Consider the following 23036-nt stretch of genomic DNA (forward strand, 5'->3'; position numbering starts at 1 on the left):
GCATGTTCCCTTCTCTTATTCCTAAATTTTTTTAAGTGTTAAACTGTATGAACTCTCAGTTCTACCTGGTATTTGAAAGCTTCTTCCCTAATGAAGAACTTGGGAGATATCTTTCCATGTGCAAATGATGAGTAGAAAGATGGTACCATCCAAATGCTGAGGTAATTTCTTTCATCGTAGGATTAATACACTATGTCTATATTCCCTCACTCTTCCTAGGAAGAAAACAATTCATCCTACTTAACAAAAAAACATTATTTAAACAAAAGTAAAAACGTTTTCAGAAAGAAGCCAGGGAGTCAGTGTTTCTTCTAGTATTTAAGTGCATCACTGTTAGTGCTTGGCCATATTTAAGATGCACAGAGACAGTGATTGCAGATTACAACTTTAAATCAACCAAATGGAACTAAAGTAAATAAAACTATTCCTGTGCTCATGTAGCTGTAGAATTAGTCTCAGTAAGTTCCACAGGAGTGAGACTTGCAGAACTGAAGTTAACTGAGAACTGAAAGCTAAGTCAGTGAGAGTCTCAAGAGTTTTTACTCTGCATTCTTCCTGATTTTACTCCACATGAAATTTCAGGTAGTTCAGATAACTTCCTGTACTTTGACCAATACAGCCAGAACACTTCAAAAGAAGTTTACTTACCCCATCTCAGGTATCTGCTGTGGCAATTGAACACTTTATTACTCCTTGTAACCAAAACAGAAATGTTCACCCCCTCCCTCTTACAAAAAAGGATAAAGTCCATAATGTAATAACAATTTTACTATCCTCAACATCCCATAGAAATAGCTAGGTCTACATTTTAAAGTCACCCTAGTAAATAAATCTGTAACACACCCAAGTTTGTTTTACAAGGAAGTCTTTAACAAATTTGAACGTCTCCTTCTTATAACCATAAGGCTCAAAGGAACCTTTAAGCCTACAACATCATAAAGGGAGACATTTTCATAAGAAGAAGTTGCATCATTACAGAATGATACCACATATGTTTCATGGAAGTATTTTAGCCAAACTGCTGTATGCAGCATGAGGAGTAGCACTTTATGCAGAAAACAGAATGAAACCTGCCGTATCCGCCTGTTCCAAGAACCAAAAAGGGCTTGTCAGCAAAAGTCATTATTGAATATACTATTTCCCACCGAACAGAAAACAACAGTTCAGTATCATGGTTACAATAGCACAAACACAATGGACATGCTAGATTGAGTAAATGTGCAGCAGCAAGATGGGGTTTTTTGGGTCTCTTAAGCCATCAGTTTTGCACAGTTTCATATTTAAAACCAGAATCTCTAAAGTAACTTTTTACCCTTAATATAAGTATTTAAAATGTTTTATACAGAAATGGGGCAATGCTGCTCTCAAATGCTTGGGGGAAAAAACCCACTTAACGCCTTCTAAGTCAAATCTCTGCAAGTTTATCTGAAGAAAGAATTGGGCCCATAATTACTTTTGCTCTGCTAGCACCATGAATTAGTGCTTCTTAAGTGAAATTTACACTTTTTCTGAGTTTATAAGCCTGCAGTATGTATTTGTAATTACAAGAACTAAACTGCCTGAAATCCATCTTTATGATTACTTCCTGGGAGAAGGAGCCAGGCAGAAATATAGAGAAGGTGAAGTAAATCAGGATTAAAGAATTAAAGATACTGGTATTCTGAAAAGCATAGCAAAATTAGGTGCTATTGTGCATGACGTAAGGATGCAATTTTCCAATACAATACATTTATAGCACATAGAATAGAGCTTTCATTAAGGATGGTCTTAATCTAAAGCTTCAAAGCAGAGTTTTTTTTCAACCATAAAGGTATCTAGTGTAATAATGGAAACTGTATTACGTACAGTACTTGGTGGAAACATTTCTAAAGTGTACACGTTCAACAGTGACATTTCATGTTAAATTAACAAAAATTTGCACTAAATACCAATGAAGTGAAGTGTTACTTTGCTTTAGCTTTGTTGCAGCCATTTCTGATAAAGTGTTGGAAATCTGTAAAAATAAAACCAAAACATTACTACCAAGTTTAAAACAGCAAAAATGTTTTAAGAACAGAACAAACCACTATGTAGTATATTGTCTCAATTTTTTGTAACTTATACACACAAAATACCATTTCTTCTGACAAGGTTATATACGATTAACCTCTATGTTCATATAGTAATGTATAAAAACTATAAGATGTATAATTGTGGGGTATTTGTTGTGTACTTTTTTAATTTTTCAAATGTTTTAAAGTGCAATTGTTTATTATACTAATGTCATTTTAATTCTTATTAAACTATAACCCAGTCAAAATTATCTAAACAATGATGTATGTATTCTGTGTCTCCTTTTGCTAACCATGTAGTTCAGGTTTGCTTTATAAACAGAACTTTTTACAGTGGTACAAGTGTCTTGCGTATGCATTTCTGCTAACAATAAAATGGAGGAACCAGATGTGATGAAGCAACATAGCCAGTGCAACTTCTACTTTACTTTTGAACTCAAGATGTCAGAATTCAAAGTAGATGGCTCATCAGAGAGAGTGAGATAATAGCTTCTACTATAGTTCTTTTAGAAGACACATAATCAGGAAGATGCTCTCAGTTAACTGTACTTTTGTCACTGCAAATACTTGATTCACATAACTAAGACCACTGGTAATTCCTTTTAAGGCGTTAAAGACAACCAAAACCAATTTACATAACCCTTTATTAATAGTTCTCTGTAAAGACACTGTAGAGAGCATTCATTCAAATCTCTTAAAAATGATTTGACAATGGTTGATTTGAGCAGTGCACACTTCATCTTGGAACTCATACCGTACCTGTCACTGAAATTTAATAAATATAGGCATGTAAGTATATTCTCCACTTTAGAATAGAAGAAGTAACTCCTACTGACTTCAACAGAGTTTAAGCATATGCTTGGCTGCATTGAAGCCAAGGAGGGCCTAGGCTCACAAAAGATGAACAAACAGTTTACTGCAGTTACTGCAGGTTTTGCAGTTTATACAGGTCAATATATATAGTAAACAGGTCACTACTACCAGGTGTATACAATGCAGGCTGTGTCTTCAGAAATCAAATTAAAAGTTAGATTCAAAAAAGGACTTGGGTTACCTTGCCACAGCATAGGAACCTCATCAGACTAGACAAACACCAGTCTGTTTGGTGTTTGGAAGAGCCAGGTGCATGGAAGAGCCAGGCACAGGCTAGGAAGGAACCTCAGGGCACATGCTAGTCTGGACTCACAGAAAGGAATACATTCCTCCCTCAGGGAGACAAGCATGTTATTCCAAGCTGCAGAGTACGGCACCTTACCACAGTCTCTCCCAGTCCTGCAAGTGTTTGAAGCCAAACTACTGACTTTCATTTTCTTACTACACAGGTCAAAGCACAACATTCAAATCTAAACCATCTGAAACATGTTCTTTCATGAATCAGAGCTGGAAAACGAGGGAGGGACAGTGAAACTTCTGGCTGGGTGCTGAGCAGCCATCCTCCTTCAATCAGTACAGCAAGTCAACAAACATCACTTTACCTACTCCGGACACTGCCTGGTGCAAAATGCTACCCGAGAAGTCTGCAAAGAACACCTCTTGCCTACAGTAAAATAGGCAGGGAGGTAGAGAGCACCTGTGAGCTCTTAATTTACAAACATAAACAATAAGAAGGAAGCAGCCTAACATCTTAGCTGTTCTTTTTTTCCTGTTATATATAAATCTAGGCAATAAACATAATCATTTCTACAGCCAACAACAAGCTTTGTTCCCCATACTACAGGGGAAGAGAAAACCTCTCCTGGAAGCTTATCTACTCCTTCTGCTGTTCCAGTCTTGGCATTCAGGATCCACACTTTGCCATCTGTAGATACTGCTGCCAAAAGAATTCTGTTCTTTAAGTCATCAATTTGGAAAACGAATGGCGTTCCATATAAACTTGAAGTGGCTTCAAATTTCCACAGTAAATTACCCTCCATGTTACAACAGTAGATAAAGCAATCATGGGAGCCAAAAAATATTTCTTGCTTCGTTAAACTTGAGATGCATGGAGATGAAAACACAGGTCCATCAGTGGAAAACTGCCAAACCTACAGAAAGAACATAACCACCCATTATCAAAGGTTGTTCTCATTATCAGTTTGACAGCAACTGTAATTTTTTAATAGACTAGTTGTTGACAGGAGAGCATTTTATTTCAAGAGCATACTAGATTTCAGTGAGGGCTGTTAAATACTTGTCAAATTACAAGTTAAGTTTTACACACAGAGTAAGTGATAAAAGACTCGTAATAGATGTGCAAGGGTTACTACCTTCTGTGAGGCCCATGTAAAGATGGCCAACTTGGGAAAAGAATATTCTTGGGCTGTTGTACCACAATTAGTAATGAACTTCGACAATTCTGTTAAGAAGCCATTCTTTGCCAAAAAGGCAAATATTCCTTTTGTAATACAGATTTCCTCTGCTCATGCTAATGATGTGCAGATCCCTCCTCAAGAGAGTATCAGTTCTGCAACACTGCTGCAAGCAGGCAGAGAGCAGGGTATGGGCTAACACATATTTTATAATCAGAAAAGGCTTAGGAATTGCTATGTATACTGCATCCCAGGCAAATAAACAGAAACAGCATCAGTTGTTTCAACACCAGATACAAACTACATTCATCTCTGAGGAACTAAAAAAAATTTCTCATTTAATTCAAGATGAAGGCTAACACACATTTTGCCAAAATTATGATTTGGCATATCTCTGCTATGATGTCAATATTTTTTGATAAATGCATAAACATTCTAAGAAACCTTTACTTCTAAATAGCCACCACCTTACAGAAGAGATGGCTTTAAACGTGCTTGAAAAAATCCAAAACCAAAACCATACCATTTCATTTGCTGGCAATACTCTTGACCATTTACTTTGGCTGTAAGCTCTGAACTAGAAATTCTAGTACTGCATCAAGCAACTTGAGAGTCTGCGGTTTTGCCATGAACTGCATGGACTACTCTAGGCAAGCAGTTTTCCTACTTTCTCCTCTCTATAACAATAAATAGATACTTCTATTTGGTTCACAAAAGGTATAAGTTAATCATTAAACCTCAGAAAACAGTATTAATAAAGCATCTTATTCAGGGTTTTATGATGAACATAAAAAACCCAACACCACCACTTTTACCTTTTCTCCAGCATGAGTGTAACAATATAAGTTTCCATCCACACACCCAACACAAACGTACTTCTCATTGCAGTGAGGAGAGGAAAAGAGTGGTTTTCCCAGGAAGCTTTTCCAAATCTTATTCCCCGTCACCTGTAAATGGCAGCATGGAATATCTGATGCTTAACAACTGTAGGAAGCTGCACAAAACAACCCTTCCCTCACAGCTTGACCCAGCCCTTAAGATTTGGAAAAAAAAAACCAAACCCAAACAAAAAACCCCCGAAACCCAACCAAACAGCAAAGAAAAGCAGGCTTCTCCCATCCAGAATGCATAACAGAAGCAAAACTACTCTTCAAATCTTATTCCAACAAAATGTTTAGTGTTTTCCCTAGGATACTCAGTACCCCTATTCCACCCCTTCTCTTCCTCCCCCTAGGCAAAATAATAATGGTAATAGTGTAGTAGTCGTAGCAGCTTTAATAAATGACAGATTCCTTTTTTTATTCCATTCCCAGCTCCTCAGTATGTGACAAGGACCAATGACGGAGAGGATATCTTGAAAGCAAGTCATATTGATTATGTCATAAACTATAAATACTGTAGGAAATGCTGCAACCCACAATCTATGATTGTCACAGTAAGGTCCTAATGTAGCCTGCACATTCCTATTTTTACAAATAATCACTTGGAGTTACAGCTGAGTTTCTCAACTACCTGTTACTCAGGATTACGGAAAAAAAAAAAAAAAAAAAAAAATCTGTTTTTTCTTAACCACAGCCCACTAGAGCTGCAAAACCATACAACGGTCTTCTAACACTAGATTGGGTATTACTAAGCAAACTTGTAGTGGGTGGGAGGTAAAGATCGTTAGGACTGATGCTTTGGGTTATATGAGTACAAAAACATGAATAGCTGCTCCAAGTGACTGTTCCTTTTATCAGGCAGGACCAGCTGTAAGCCAACAATGCCTCAGAAAACCATCAAGAATGCCATTTCCACAGTGCAGAGAACAGAATAGCAGTCCAAGATTAAGGGGGACAGCTCTTTAAATGACTATGGGGAGGGAAACAGTAAAAGGAACGACGGGGCTTCTTTTTCTATTCTGTTCTGACTTCAGTAAGTTCTGTGTATTTTTTTTTTCCTAATCCTACTGTCAAAAGGAGGGAGGGGAAAAAGTAAATCTACAAACATGCTCTCACTCACTAGTTTAAATGATAAGGTAGTATATGGGAATGAGAAGACACTGATTCCAACTTTGGCCTACAATCAGCACATAAATTCAAGCAAGTCACTTCAGTTCTCTTTATCACCAGATAGCTTTCTGAAATACAGGAATTATTATGGTAACCTTGTGTATAATAATAAGGCCCTCAAGTGAAAAATATCTTATGGTAACATATGATCATCTAGTTCCTTTCATCAGAAAAGTGATCTTAACTTCAGAAATGCATTTGGGTTTCATTTAAATTTGAGATTGGGATCAAAGACAAGTAAGCAAAGGTACATACTGGGTTTACAGCCAATAATAGTCCTCCTAGTGTAGCAACATAAAGATGATGTGGAAAAGAACTTAGACAAGGAGATGAAAACACAGCTCCACCTTCGCAATGTAACTTCCATACACATGCCTTTTTCTGTAAGCACAAGAGAAAAGATAAATAAAAAATTTTTCAATTGGAGTTAAAGCTGTTGGTCTGTTTACAAAGACCTTCGAATGTCAAAGCTTATCAAACACTACATTTACTCAGCAAATACTAGTTAAGAAGTGAAGATATAATGTACATTCTATTTTAGCATATGTGTTGCTATTGGCTACTTTCTCTTCCAGTCAATAAAAGAAATTCAGCTAATGAAGAGACAGTGTCTGCCCCTCTTATTTTCCACCTCCCTTCATCTACTCTTTTAGAATGTAAGATTCTCTCTCCACCATTAAGCCATAGTTTTATTTCTAGCTGGGCACCCTATTCTGAAACACCCACAGAGAATTTAATAACTAAGAAACTTAAGATCTGGTTTCAACCAGGACTAGCAGCACAAGAACCACAGCTGAGAACACCACTAAAACTATTTACTATCGCATAATCCTAACCCCAATTCAAGCAGGCCTAGCTATTTCAAAAGTGTCATTGTGGACTCCTGAGAATACTAACACCAGTGGAGCTTCATCTGGTGTACAATGAATAGGTTTAAGTTGGATATTTATTCTTCTGTACATAAAAGTTAGTCAGTGTTCTTACATAAATATCCAGAGCATATACATGTTGGTCATGTGATCCTATGTAGACTAGTCCACTGGAAGGGTCTACAACCGCAGAGCTTTTCACTGTATCTTCTGTGACAAAAGTCCAATGTATTTCTCCATCACTGCTTTGAAGCACATACACTAAGCCATCATAACAACCTGTGTGAAATAAAATGCAACACGGGAAAAAAGGATAATGAATATTTGTATTTATGGTGTGATTTATGCCGCTAGCTGCATCACTGCTGAAAAGACAAGATGACTCATGAGGTACACTTTCAAAACATTTTCCAAAGCTCCTCATCTTCTTTTAGCTCAAAGTCTTTGCTGATAGTTTATACACTCAAAGTGATTGTTCTGCGTGTTCTTTCCAGGTTACATTTAGAATATACTTATTTCACTGCCCTTCTATCAAATTTTACAGTAACAATATTAGAAGACATGGGAGAGTTGCTGAAAAGGGAGAATGTTTTTTTGGTTACCTCTTTCCCTAATTTTCTTTTCTGAAAACAAAGATGCTGAAAGAATAAAGTCTGTATGTTTTCTAATGAAAACTGAACTGTAGTTCTAGACAATCCTTCAGTTTTAAAGAAACATTCAATTTTGTTATCAGAGTAAATAGCAATCAAAATACTAGCAAAAAGATAGTAACATTAGCTTTGCATAAAAAACCTCACCACCTAGACATCTGTGCTGACCAGTGATATATACATATTAGCTAAAAAGATAACACTAAGATGAATAATGGCAACTCCGTTGACAAGATATGACAAAACCAAAAAACTATCCAAACGTGTTCTTTACATTTCCAAAAAGAAGAGTCAAATGAGATAATTAAACTGTGAAAAATAACCTGAGGCACCATGTACTATTTCTACCTCTATCAAATTTTAAAGACATTTTAAGACTGTATCACCTTTCCATACTTAAAAAAAAAAAGTTTAAAGGTCACACCTTAATCAACCACTAAAAAGAAACCATACTCATTGACTATTACTTAATAAAGCCTTATTAATAAATTGGCATATAATAAACCACAAGTCTGTATGTTAGATGAGTTCCATCACTGGTTATCATGAAACTTAAATTACTTCTTCCTTCTGTTTCTATTTTACAATAAATTAGTTCTGAAGCAGATATGGAAGGTTACAGATAAGTGTAGATGGAGGGCATTCAGAGGTAAGAAATAAGGTTCTCTGTCATTCATCTTGTATTTAGCAGAAAAAACAATTTAAAATGAAGGCTAAAACAAAAGACGTACCAACAACAATGAAATTTCCACACTTAGATACGCAAGCAGAAGATTCAATACGATCTCCAAGGTTCTTCTCCCATTTTATTTCTCCCAAATCTAGATCAATCGCCTGCATTGCATGAGAGTGAGAGCCAACATATACAGATGCAGATACTTCTTCTTTACATGGTATTATAACCAGTGGTGATGCATCAACACATTTTCTTGTATTTGACTTCCACCTTATGCATAATGCTAACTCTGCCGTTGTTACATGACTACATTCTGCATGGATCTGATGTACGGAGCAACAGTCGGTTTTAGTTGCCTTGTCCGTAACTGTTAAAATTCTGTTCTCCATTTCATACCCTTGCACATGGCTTTTCATTATACTTGGAGTCACTAAATGCAGAAAGGATGGTTGCTGTAGCAGTTCCACTCCTACCTGTACTGTATTATTGGGTTGCACAAAAGACTTGGTGAAATTCATAGAAAAAAAATGATTTCCTCTGCTTAGCGCAATAAACGAAATTAACCCCGAAGCAACCTCAAGACCTCTTTCAGATTTCAGTTTAATATATTTTCCACGGAAGTCCTCTCCACTGTTGCCACTTAATTTTCTTTTCACAACATTGTCGTAATTCATTAATTGGTCTTCATCTGGAAACAGAATTTTAAGAATATGTCTATAAACCTCTTCAATTGAGCGGCTGAGAATAACTTCAAGGAGTCCAGGCACAGCTTTGCCTACTAGCATCTCAATTTCATCGTAAAATCGTAGAGCCTTTAAGGAGTCTCCACCACTGTACAGAAATACTGCATCTTTAGAAATTCCGGTGGAATCACCTAGGAGACCCAGAACAGACTAGAGAAAAGAAGAAGGAAAGAGGTAACAGTCCATGGGTGTTACACCATGTCACACACATAAAAACTCAAGTTGGGTAAAATGCACCTGAATACCCAGAAGTCCCACTAAAAATCAACTGAGGAAACTCACTACTGAAAAAAATCATACGAAACATGGTAGTGCCAATAGAAGTAGTGATGGAACAAAAGTTGGGGAGGAATGGGGAAACAGAGAGATACTAGTCCTGTACTACAAAATGTTTTGCTCAATTCCAATTCTGCAGTCTAAAAAGTTAAAGCAAACTGCGCTGTATTTTTGTTGGCCGTTTTCAATCTCGATACCATTTATTAATGACAACTTCCCAGATAAAATATTGATGCCTTTCGATAAAATTGATTTAGGTGCTTTATTTTATTAATAAAACTTTCATAAACTGGTTATCTTTTACTTCTGAATTATTTAAGTAACCTACTTATCTACCTACTTTTGAAGCTATAACCCCTTCAGTTCATGAAGGATTTTGGATTTGGCATTGTTATTACAACAAACAGCAATTACTATGTCTCCTCTCACTGCACTCCCTGCTTGTTAAGTCTGGGTGTGAAGTCCAAATCCTCTGGTTTTGGAAGCCGCTTTCTGATGTCCTTAATGGATCTAGGGCACATCCCATCCCTTTGGGTTATCATTTCTATAGCCACCAATATGGTAAGTATCAGCACAGGCAAACTGGGTTACTAATTTCACTACATTTACTTGTTCAAGTCCTAGCCACAGCAAATCCCACTTTCGGGTGAAATTTGGAAGTCTATTTTTGAAAACAAAAACAAAAACAAAGTAATACTGTTTAGCATGACATTTCAGTACCTTGAAAAACAAGTCTTTAGCACAGAAATTTAGAAACAATATAAACAGACAGTCCAAGAGACAATTACGCAACTGTGCCATCTATTTAAAAAAAGACTCCTCAATTCATACTTATATTTAGAAATAAGAAACTCTACTAACACAGTAGCTATTTTGTACAAAGTTTCCACGTCCCAGTTCCTTGTTTCCCTTAGGGATACCTTCTTTGGCATGTGAAGCAGTATTCAAAAAGCTACTGACAGGTTACGTCCTTCCTATGCTAATTGCTTATACCTCATAGCCTGCAGTTTATCTGATAGAGAAATATGAATGGCTCCCTCTTGGCCACTGCAGAGCAACTATATTAGCTGAACAGAAAGAGCTGTACTGCTTAAATCTATAGGCAGCTAGAATATTCTGGTTGCATTAGTCATACTTCTTAAAACTGTTTAATTCCTGACACATGTATAATGATCCACTTACAAAGATAAAAAGGCAGCTCAAAATACTACCTTCCATAAATACTGCAATCTTTCCCACAATTCCTCTGCGCCACTCAGCTTACTGTCACGCCTTCTGGAGTTTAGATGGTTCTGGTAAATCTTGTTCAGTTCAGATATATCAACTTTGCCTTTGTAGAAAATAAAGTACGATTTTTTTTCATTGCTCTTTTAGCATTTACACTTCCAAAATTTGCTCTGCCCAAATAGTCACTTTATTCTGGTACACACTTCCTTATTCATATTCAACTGCACCTGTGTTTTTTTTACCCACTCAATCAACTACACAGAACCCAATAAGGTTTTTGAAAATTGACCCTAGCCTCCCACATAATCCCACCTTCAAGGCCTGACCTTTGCCCAGCTGAAGTCAGGGTTCTGTTGCAGATGGCAACAGGAACATGTGAGAAAAGAAAGGTACAGTGTTAATACTAAATTGATTTTACCACTACTCTTTGACTCTTGAATGAAACATTACCAAGAAAACATAATATGTGCTCATGATTTCCTACGAGGAGTTAGTTATCTAATCTACATGTTGAAAAAGCACGAATCAGGCACTGGATTTTGGTCAATAAAAAAATAAAATTAAAAAAAGAATAGAGGCCATTAAAATAAGTGGCAAGGGTACTTAAGAGTTTCATTTACCATGTGATGTTAAAGGCAAAGTTTTAATTAGTACAAGCTCATCAGGGACTGCATGAGCTGGTAGATGTTTCTGGAGTTCTTTAAGTGTTTCTCTCTCTTCTAAATCATCTTTGGGCACAACAAACAGGATAAGTTTTTCCTGTTGATACCAGGTCACTGCACAAGCTTCTACCTGACAAAGATCTTCAGCAGCCTGTAATTAAAAAACATTAGTCTTGCTTTGAAATGCAGTTCATCAATAGAGTAAAAGGAATAAGAACCACAACTTTAAAAAGTACCCATTTAAAATTTGTATTTGTCTCACATTCCTACACAACATCCTATGAAACACCTTCTCTTGTAGCTGAAGTTTGTACTTTTTCACACGAAAATGAACTCGGAGATATACGTGTTATTTGCCTAAATGCCATGAATGGGGTATAATCCATGAGTCTGACATTCAGTCTTGTAGAACAATCACTATACAAGCATTGCAGTGCAACGCTTACTATTTTTCAGGTGTTTATACAGTTCTGAATTCTGCTGGAAGAAACAATACAATAGAACAGATTTCCAAGAACTCAGAACCAAACTCCTCCCTAAATTATGTCACTAGATTTTTGATAATACACCCTCCCAATTTCTTTTAGACTCCTAAAAGTCATCTGAAAATGAGTAAATACCCATTTCTGATGGTAACAATGTGTTCCTTATCCCTGCTCTTTTATACTGGCATACTCTACCCACTAGATGTTATATTACCTGCTGCAAACATTCAATATTAAAACGTTTGCCGTGACGCTTAATCTGATTGTCTTTCCGACCCAAGAAGAACAACTTTGCATTCTGCACTCTTACAAAATCCCCCGTTTCTCTCATTGTACCCAGGGGTACAGTTATTTCATCATCAAGAAAGCAGATTCGTTCTTCACCACCTACACAAGAAAAGATCGTGGTCATATATATTAAATGGCTAACTGTAAATGAAAACTATAAAGAGTATTTTATCAAATTCTCCTAAACTCTAACAAGCATTATAAAAAGTACTAAAAGATTATCATCAATGTCTAAACTTCTGCAATGTACAAACTGGGCTATGCAGTTAATTCAGTTAATACACAAAAATTACTTCAACTGAGAATGTCAAAATACAAGCAGGAAAAAAAGCCAATATAATGAAAGTACAGTCTGCAGATAAAATGATGGTAATTTCCTGTTCATCATTCCAACAACCTAAAATACTATCAGAAGGTTCTCAGCCCAAAGGGAATTTAAAATGCTATATTAATCTGTATATCAGAAGCAGACACCAAGTAAAATAATCAATGTATTATTAAAACTCAATCAATTAAGAAAAGTATCTTAGAAGAATAAGAAATATCAAATAACCTATAAATATTTGTCCCTCGCCTTCTAGAACTGCAGAACCGTCGGTATCTCTGACCTCAACTTTCGTTCCAAGGAGCGGTGATCCCAAAGGTATAGGGAAATCAGTTCTAAATACATTAAAGAGAGAAATAGTAAAAACCTTTCCCTTCTAAACACAAAACAACTGTTCTAGAAATGAGAGTCTTTTAAAGGATTGGTTTTAGAGCAAAAGGAGATGCTTGGGGCTTCTCTCCAGAAATGTTTCTTCTTTAAAAACATCTCAATTTGTTCAAAATTAAAAACCTCATCAATGTGCACGGGTTTCATTATCATATACCAAAAAACACAGAATGATAGAAAATAAGGCCTGAATGGACCCTGAAATACCCTGAGAGTTTCAGCCAGTTTTTAAGTCTCCTAGGTTGAAACTCCCTTCAAGCTCAACCAATTTAAACACATGCAACTGCTTTCCAATTCATTCTTTCCCTGTGCTACCCAGTTTGAGCTTTTATTCTATTTTATTACTGATGTTGTGGCAACAAGTACAGTTGACTCTTTCAGAAAAGACTGAAATAAAATAAATTGTAATTTCAATGTCATGTATCTCTTATAGACTACTTCTATTGAGCTGCAGACCAACTCCTTCCTTTCCATTCATTCTCTAGCCTCTTCAAGCACTTGCAGAACTTCATTTACTGAATATATTTCTGAGTGGGAGTAGAGAATATTATATTTTCTTCAGTAAAGCAAAATTTAAAAAGCAAAGTAACTTTAAATAACTTTGGTAATACATGAAGTTAGGCATGGGTTCCAGTTCAATTTCTATCATAAAGTATCATATTTTAACCTAACAGTTCTTGTTCCAACTCCTGTTATTTAGGCTGTTGAAACATCTCCTTTTCTCTGATCAGTCAATGAATTTTTTATCTCAAGTCGACCAAAAAGCAGTCAAATTTTGTAAAATGTGTATTTCTGCCAAGTGAGAATCTTATCCTCCTTTTCCTTCCTCTGGTCAGCTTCAAAATATAACTACTTGACAAATAGGTATGAGAAAGCATCCCAGATATTCAATGGGTATGCCCTATGCCATGGGTAAGTCCCAAAACAAAGACAACCCCAAAAAAGAGTAGAATTTAACATCACCAAACAAAACCCCAAGATTCATACATATACCATAGAACAGCAAAAATAAAAGACAAACACCACCTCATTTGGACATTATTATTAAGAGTACCAGGTTAACATATCGCATCATTTGTCCAAAGCATCCTATTTCGCAGGACACATCTAACTCAAGTCACACGTATAATTATCATGCCAGGGAATAGTTACACATTTCTGAGAGCAAATGAAACACTGAGCTAACTGGAAGTATCTTTCACAACCTTGACACTCCTGCAACTCTCTTTATAAAATATAAGGAACAAAAAAATGTCAGTAATGGAGCAAAACCGGTAGAGTGCTAAATGATGAAAAGAAAGTACTTCTGGAAGTCCAAGTAAAATTACTGTGAGACCCTGGGTGAGCCACTTTGGACAAATTTCTGTCATCCATACTAATCAAGTAATACCAGTGGGATCATTTGCTGGATAGTGTATTATCCAATATTAGAAAAAAAACAGTACCTAGTCTCCACTTGATCGATTATTTGCAGAGCTTTAAAAACTGTAGGCAAAAGCATGGTAGCAGTAAGAAAACCCGTATATCTACTGATTGCATTTGAAAGTAATCTTTGAGCATTTTCACTTTAAGTAAATCTCAGAAGTAACATTCTGAACTTGATAGAGCTAAGCTATATCTTTGTTCCAAGGCTATGATTAAGAGTTACAGAGCCCCATTTCTTTACTTTCAGACAGCTGCGTTAGGTTTCTTCTTTTTGAACATGCAAGATCTCACTAGAAAAGCCTCATGGTGAGCAAGAGTGTGGCTAACTGATGTTACGAGCAAATTGGGTAGGAGCTGTTTGCCTGCAGAAGTGCAACACTGATTCAATAGTGCCACATATTCAGAGACAGTACACCCCTGACTAGGCTAGTCCAGGTTCAGCATGTGGAATCACAGGCTGGAATGAGGAAGAGGTCTAGATACAGAAATGACTAAAACAGAGACCATCATAACACATTATGTGAAACTTAACAGGTCTACAAGTACACAGAATTTCAGACTGCAGTTCTGTCGTTCAAGAATCATTCATCAATAAGTTTTACTTGAGGGGGCTGTATTAGAGCAAGAGAGAATGGATTAGTCTATTTCTACATAAAAACCAAATGTAACTTCTACCAGCATGAACACTCATGAGGACTCAGTAGCCCTGGAAACAGGAGACCAAGGTTCTATTTCCAGTGATTTTCATCATTCACATGCCAAGCCATGAAACAGTGAATTTTCCTACCTAAAATCAGCACTAAAAACCTCTTCAGGAATCTTGTAGCAAGTAGCCCAGCTTGACACTTCAGTAATACCATACAGATTAAAAACACTTGTTTTGTTCTCCTTGTGCTTCCAACTTTTCAAGAGATTCAGTACAGGAAATGCTTCGCCACCAAGGGCTAAGACACGAAGTGAAGTATTTGCAGACAACACTGTTGATTTAATAATGTGAGCTCCAAACCTTCTGAGAAGTGTTGGTGTTGCCTGAATGATACATATTGGGGGGGAAAAAAAAAAAAAGAGATAAGAAAAACATCTGTTATATTTTTTCAGTATATGTGTACACCTCTTCCTGGTTTATCATATCCACTACATAGCTATATTGTAGATGTACTTAATCATCTACATATAGTAGATGGCATCAACCATCAGATACCAGTATAGATCATGCTCGTGTTTTGTGAGATTTTGTTTCTTATGGGAAGCCTTTATTGAGTACTGTCAGCACCAATCTATGTTCTTCTGCAGTTTCTTCTTTACTTAGGTGCATTATGGGTTCCCTGTTGTGTCTCAGCTATTACCTAAAGTGTGTGCACATTAGTTCTTATGTTAATTACTTTGAAACAGAAAGCAGCAAACAGTATTCTCTTGATGTTACTGTTTGAGCTTTTTTCCCTTCATTCCAGCATGTTACAACTGAAATATAACCTATACATCTGATTAACGAGCATATAGAAAATTTAAAGACCTTTCTGTAACACTAAGAATTCCTAGGATGCCAGATTCTGGGTTGTTCCTGATTTGTCTAAATATAACAGTTTACAAAGATTAGTTTTTCTGAAAGCTATCACATCTCACTCTAAAATGAGCAGGGGAAAAAGAAAAGAAACCAAAAAAAGAGAAAAAACCTAGCTTCCTTAAATACAACTACTTCTATAAAACTATTGGTGATGTAGAGCCCTTTCACCAAAGGGAAAAACAGCAAATCATTTTAACAGACACACTTCACTCTCATTCTTGCCTACTTTTTCTAGTAAGAGGACTGAAAAATTAATGGAATTACTTCTTACCAGGTTATTTTCTTCTAGTAATAGATGAAGACCATCACTTTTCAACTGCTCATTTTAACTTTAGTGAATTATAGTGAAGAAAAAAAGGGGGGAAAAAATTACTCTTCCCCTCCCTCATAATCACTTTTCAGACTTCTCAAGTATGCTCAAGCAAGTCAAGAGGGGAAGGGAATTTCTTGCTATAATTTAAGAAACAGCATAAAATTATTCATCATCAGTTAAGCTATAAGGAGAACATTTTTGTCATTAATTCAGCCGAGAAGCCCTTCCTTCACTGATAAAGACAATGATAAAAAAAATCACAAAATCAAACTTTTCTCAGAAAGACATCTCAAATACCGTAATTCACCAGATTTTGCCCTTCTCTATTAACGCTTAACATGCTTAAAAAAAATACGTATCTTAAAAAGTCTTAAAAAACATACTTAAAAAAACTTGCTAATAGAGATTAATATCTCTGAAATTTTTTTCTAAAAGCAAGTGAGCTAAACTGATCAAGAAACTTGTATATGATAGGAAAATCTACACCATCGAGGTTTTTAGCAATCGTAATAAATAGAAATAAGAGCAGAGAATAAAGTTACAAAATATTTGTAACTAGTGGATTTTTTCTGCTGCGGAATCTTCAGCTAACTACTCACTAATCTTAAACTTACACCCTACAATCTCAACTACCACCATTCCTCCAAAAGAAAAGGAAATCTCAGCATTTCTATGAATGTAGCAAGGAATATACTTTGGAATTACAACATTAATGACAAAGCAAGGCTTAGGGGTTGATTTATCACAATTAATAGACTAATCAGACCATATGCGTTTTGTTCAAAGTCCGTTACAAGCGAGATGCCTTTCTAGTGACTCTTCCCTCCACACCCTGATTTAAGTTTCTATACTCAATTAATAGTTTTAATAAATACCTCGTTACACTACAAGGCAAGGGCTAGGCTTATTCGGCTATGCTGGATGCTCATAACTTCAAGTAAATTTTCCAAAAATGAACTTTATTGAAATTGAGATCATATAGGAGGTGATCTATTCCAAGATGTGAGGGGCACATGAAGCCTCATATAAGCAGGTGGCCTGAAAACAGGAAGTGTTGCTGTGGAATCAATTATTCTCTTGCTCTCATTATTGTAAAAATGACAAACATTTTACCACCCTATAAATGGCACTGGTTTAGTTGTATTTTTAGCACAGAGACTACCATTAAAACTTAAAAGTTGTTTATGTTGAAAGGCTCTAAGATCAAGGCCATTAAAAAGTGCTAAAAATGTCTATAACAGGTTACTCCGTTATCAGATTCTTTGGAACTAACTGCTTAATTAACAGAATAATTTAACTAATTCTTAAGAATTAACGGTTTCTTAAGATGAATGTTGGTTTTATCTTCAGTTCATTGTTTTCTGTCACAAAATGTTTGAGGCTTCGATCAAATGGTAATTTTCCGAACAGCTAACACTTTACAGCAAAAAGGATAGCATGAGCTATGCCTTCAAAGAAGAACACTCCTGCTCTATTATTATTAGCGTCTAGACTGATGACAAAGTAGTACACATTAGCAAAGGTGAGAAGCAAGACACTGAATTAGGTGTTGCTTACCTGCAACACTGTCACATGGTGATGGTGAAAGAGAGCAGCAGACAGCTCCACAGGCATCATTTTAATAGTGTTTGGTACTACAAGAATAGAGGCTCCGCTTGTCAGAGCAATGAACAATTCAACCACAGATGGGTCAAATGTTAGAGGAGAAGCCAGGAATAGCACATCATTCTGTGTGATCTCAAATATGGATCTAAAATAAGAAAGCTAGGAATTACAAACCTGATGCGCATTGTTAAAAAAAATTCCAAACTGGAAAAGCAGCATGAAAGAAATGCGCTTTAGCAAAGCTAAGGTCTTAAGGGCTACTCTGAATATATAGGGATATGCAGGCCAGGCAATTTGAGCAAGAGCTCCTGTATCAAGACTGTAACTACTGATTAAACTAATGAGATCCTTTGCAAAGATATCCACCACATTACACACCAATACAGTACGCTGAATGGTATTTTCCATAATAGATTCTTTTAGAAAGAACTAAATGAAACAGAAAGAAACCCAGGTAGCCTAAAGAGGAATTATGACTTTAAAACTACAGAACACACTAAATATAACTGTCAACAAATAATTAACTTCATTACCTATTTCTTTTAAGCCGCAAGCCAGAATCCAATACTTACAGCAACAGCACATTATTTGAAGTACACCCCTCAAAAATTCAGGTAAAGCACCATTTAAACATTAAAAATAACATTTAGAGAAACAAAATTTTATCTGATGCTATTTTGAAAAAACAGAAACAAATGCAAAGAAACCTGAAAAGGCAGGGAAGGAGGATGAAGCGAAGCAGTGTTAGTAAAAACCCAATCTATGCTCCTCTGAAGTATTTAAAAGAGTCCCTAAATGGCAAATTTGTAAAAGCATTTAAAAGGAAAACTGGAAGCCACACTTACTTAAGATGCTGAATATTTGGCACTATACATTTATGAGGCACTCTGACTATTTTGGGGATCCCTGTAGTTCCTGATGTATGCAAGACGTATGCTAAAGAGTATTTCTGGCCAACATCCATATATCCTCCTTCTGATGTTTTTACTTCGGTTTGATCTGGGCAAATGCTATATCCTGGCTGTGAGTTACCCATAGCTTTGAAAGGTTCATATTTACTTTTCACATCATCTACTTGTGAATTTAAATCAGCGTTGCTTGAGCTCATTTGGAAGAGAGTTAAACCAATATGTTCTATTGTGGAAGAACTGCAGTAAGACCAACCAACATGGGACATTCGGAATTTCTGTAAAAGAAAATAAATAATTTAAACAGCGGAACTCAGGACGCACTGTTATTGTTCTACTGTATGCAATGAAAAATGAAACAGTGTTTCATACAAATAAAGCTGTGATTTTTTCATCCCTCTACTTTTGGAGGACACACATCAGAGAGCTTTCAGCTCATGTATTTTTATATATTAAATATGAGTGAACACAGACCTTACAAATGAGAAATAAATAATTCTCTGAGCAAATAATGAAAAGAAAGGGAAAACATACAAAAGAATTCTGCAGAAGACAAAGAACTCTGAATTATAACTAGATGGTCCAATCTTGTCTATTCCCTTTGCAATGAGTGAGGGTATGAGATTTGGGAGGAGTTGGACAAAGGGAAACCAAAGTATTAAATGCAGGAGTTATTTCCAACTATTGCAAAGATTTCCAGCTCTCAGCCTTGACATATGGAGAAACAAGCCTGGAAAAGCCTTTCAATGCAAGTGCCCAACAAGCTTGCCTGGACAATACTGTAATAGGAAAGTAGGCAATTTTTTTGAAGAGGAGGAGAAGCAGTTTGTACGTCTAATTTTAAAGATGTTCTTTTCTGAATGAGAAAGAGAACCTCTTGACATGAAGAAACAACTCAGCCCCATCCAAGCTTATTAAAACAGAATACAGTCTGAATAGCTACACATTTCTAAACTGCCCTTTAATGCTTCCTGTAGAAGCCTGAAAACTTACATTTATTTTGTCATTCTCAACAAGAATATACTGAAGATTGCTTTTCTTCATGAAGTAAGTGGATAACACTGGTGGTGCATCTGGATCAACAGGAGAATAGGCAGCTGGAACCTGAAGGATTCTAACAAGACAAAAATGTTTTAAACTTATTTAAAAAAATTTTTTTAAAATCCTCTTAAATTTCACTAACATTACTTTTATAGTTGTCAGAGCCAGAAAATGTAGTCACATGACTTTTAAAGATTTTGTTGGACATAAAGTATGATGAAAATTATAATTAGTGTTGCCCTTTGGTATTTTACAGCGAGGAAAAAGATTAAAGCTAGATGAAAACATTCAGCATTATTTCTGGCCAAGCAGGCTGGTGATGATAAAGGTATCACTGACATCAACAGCCCACATTTTAAAAGCTTCTGCTATTGACTATGAACAGAAATATAAGCTTTCCATTTATACATGTACAACGTGTAAAAATATTAAAAAAACACCAAAAGTCTGCATACTGAAAACACTTTCTGTTCTCACTAGTCTAAAGAATCCAGCATAAGAGAATCTGAGCACGTACTGGAGTTTGTTCCGTAATAAACAGAGGAACACGAAGTATCATTCTGCTCTCATTCACTGCGCTTTACATTGCAGTGCTTCCTCAACAGTTGTTCACTCCAATCCCCCCCTCTAGTGGCTCCATTTGATAAAGACAAGCACTTGAATTTATTAACGCCACAAAAAGCCAAGATTAAGTGGCAACTAAAACATGAACGGTTCCCATAAATCTTCACATTTCTTCTAAGGCTGCATTCCCACGCACAATTAGTTATATTTCCTCTTTGTGCAAGTGATTTATCACTGCAGTAATGACAAGATCCAGAACAAAGACTTGGAAACTGCAGCATTCTGCGTACTCGAACAGCCACTGGTATCAGTAAGCACCTAAGCCTACCCTGCATCATACACAGCAGTTAAATACTCAGCAACGATAGCTGTAAGAATCAAAATGCCCCAGTAGTTCCCAGTCACACAGCAAAAGAACCCAGTGTTGCTGCTCATTTCATTGGGACGTAGGATAAATCAGGTTGGAAGGGACCTCAGGATGCCTAGTCCAACCTCCTGCTCAAGCAAGCCCAGCTGTGACACCAGTCCAGGTTGTTCAGGACTTTATCCAGTCAGGTCTTGAAAACCTCCAGGGATGGTGCCTGCACAACGTCTCTGGGCAACCCGCTCCACTGCTGGACTGGGGGAAAAGTGTTTCCAGATCAGCGAGAAAGTTCCTCAGCGCTTCTGGAAGGTTTATGATTACAGGGCTTGCTCACACACTTCACTGAAATCTTTTTAGTCAACTGTGATACATCTTCTTGCACTATTATGTATTTTAGGTGTGGTGTGGCAATAGGAAAATACTGACACAGATCATCCCCCTAAGAAGCACAACCACTGCTGTATACATCAGCTGAAGAAAATAAACTTGCGATGCTGGGATTCTATATTACATCATAAATGCAATGGATATAAAAGATATGGACATAAAGGACACAAACATTAGAATTCATCAGTAGAAGCAGGATTTTTTAAATTGCTGAATGAACATGAGTGTTGAGATCACAAACATTTCAATTTCTTAGCCATTAAATAATCAATGCCACTTTAGTGCTGCATTGCTTATTACTTTTTTCTACAATATTTGTAATGGAACTGTAACTGTATACTCAATTAGCTTAAAGCATGAAATTTGTTTTCAATGCATTTTTTTTTGCTAGCAAGACAAGAATACATTAAAAAACCTGCATACTCATTTTATTGTTAGATCACCTCCATTTTTAAACACACACAACACAGATACTAGTGATTAATTTTTTCTATTTCTATAAATATGCTTAATCATACGCTTTTTAAAAAATGGATACAGTTACACACACTTCAGATCAATGACCTGAAGCTTCAAAAAAACTTTAGCAGTGGCTTTTCAAAAGATTATAATACTGCCATCTTTCTTCTTAAAGATGCAAGACGCCAGTGCCTCTTGACTGCATTACTATGGTATTACTGCATTTTTGTTGTTATTAAAAACATAAACAAACTGAAAATCTGCTTTAATAGAGATGACCCTTAAAAAAACAACACAGAATGCAAGCATTCAAACCATTACCCTAAGATCCAAGATGGTAAGTTTATTCCTGGATAGCAGTAAAGGCCTATTTCACATTTTCCTTGCTGATCACAGTGCTTTCGAAGGAAAGCTGTTAATTCCATGGCAAGCTTAACCACCGTCGCATATGTGTAGAAAGTTGGAGGTTTGTCATTGCATTCATCAAACCAAACTGCTTTTCTATCAGAGTACAGGCTAGCTGCCTGATTCACCATTTCCTGAAGAGTCATCTCTGCTGCATGTCTTCAATCCTCCTGAAAGATTAACAAATTAGACTGCATTGTCACCTCCTAATTATTAATATTTTAGTCAAATTATATAAGCACACAAAACACTACCAAGTAGGAAGAAAGACACTTGGCAGAAAACACACAGCTTCACCACACCTTATATTGCAAGAGTGTAAAGCTTAATACTTTTATCGTTTACCATGGATCTCGTCCTAGGGCCCAGGATACAGTAATTCAGTAAGATTTCATTGCACAGAGGTAGTTTGTTCCTCACCGTTACACCTTTATTTTTAAAGCTGGGCACAAGTGAATTATTAACTTTATCAACACAACAAATCATTTTCTCTTTAATAGAACTGTGAAATATGAATCTCTTCTTTGCAACAGAAAACCCAAGGCGTCGATTGCCAAGGCTTTTAGGGTACTGCTCGTGCTGGTGCACGTCTCTGCCCAACGGGGCCCTCCCGTCACGCCCGTACCGGATGACGGAGCCGCGGACCGGAAGGCTCCGGGCTAAGGCCCCCTCTCGCCTCCGCCGCGCCAGGGTCAGGACTCCGCAGCGGTCCCGAGCGAGGACAGGCGGCTCCTCCACACCCCGCCACGCTCAAAGCCCCCCGTTTCCACACACGGCCTGGCCGCTCCCGGGGCGGGCGGCTGCGCCACGAGCACCGCGGGACCTCTGCGGGACAGACGCCATCAGCGCGGCCCCGCCGACCGCTGCCGCTACCCCCAGTGGCCGGGGCTCGGGGCAACGGCCACGCCGCGCGATCCCCCACCTGAGGCAGCGCCGAGCAGCACCTCCCAGCGCCCTCCGTCGCCACCTAGCAACGGAAGGTCAACGCTCCTGATTGGCGGGGCAGTGTTAGTCGTGCCCGAC

The 23036-nt window shown here is 37.0% G+C and overlaps 1 protein-coding gene across 6 annotated transcripts; it reads right to left on the bottom strand.

Annotated features, from left to right (window-relative positions):
* Positions 1–3181: 3181 nt before the first annotated feature.
* On the bottom strand, positions 3182–23036 carry AASDH (aminoadipate-semialdehyde dehydrogenase). 6 transcript variants are annotated; one of them, XM_075500102.1, is made up of 15 exons: positions 22936–23036; positions 21930–22183; positions 19787–19907; positions 18731–19071; positions 17838–18030; positions 15191–15432; positions 12820–12926; positions 12193–12365; positions 11452–11644; positions 10816–10934; positions 8641–9478; positions 7375–7538; positions 6646–6771; positions 5155–5286; positions 3182–4075 (listed from the first exon to the last, which is right to left on the bottom strand). In XM_075500102.1, the coding sequence occupies exons 2-15, from the start codon at positions 22157–22159 to the stop codon at positions 3668–3670; spliced, it is 3387 nt and encodes a 1128-aa protein (XP_075356217.1). In that variant the 5' UTR covers positions 22160–22183; positions 22936–23036; the 3' UTR covers positions 3182–3667. The 6 variants fall into 6 exon arrangements, with proteins under 6 accessions (XP_075356217.1, XP_075356221.1, XP_075356216.1 ...); XM_075500106.1 differs by having other exon boundaries at positions 8641–8743; positions 22639–22944; XM_075500101.1 differs by having other exon boundaries at positions 22639–22944.

Source organism: Mycteria americana, chromosome 4 (genome assembly GCF_035582795.1).
Source record: "Mycteria americana isolate JAX WOST 10 ecotype Jacksonville Zoo and Gardens chromosome 4, USCA_MyAme_1.0, whole genome shotgun sequence".
Lineage (NCBI taxonomy): Eukaryota > Metazoa > Chordata > Aves > Ciconiiformes > Ciconiidae > Mycteria > Mycteria americana.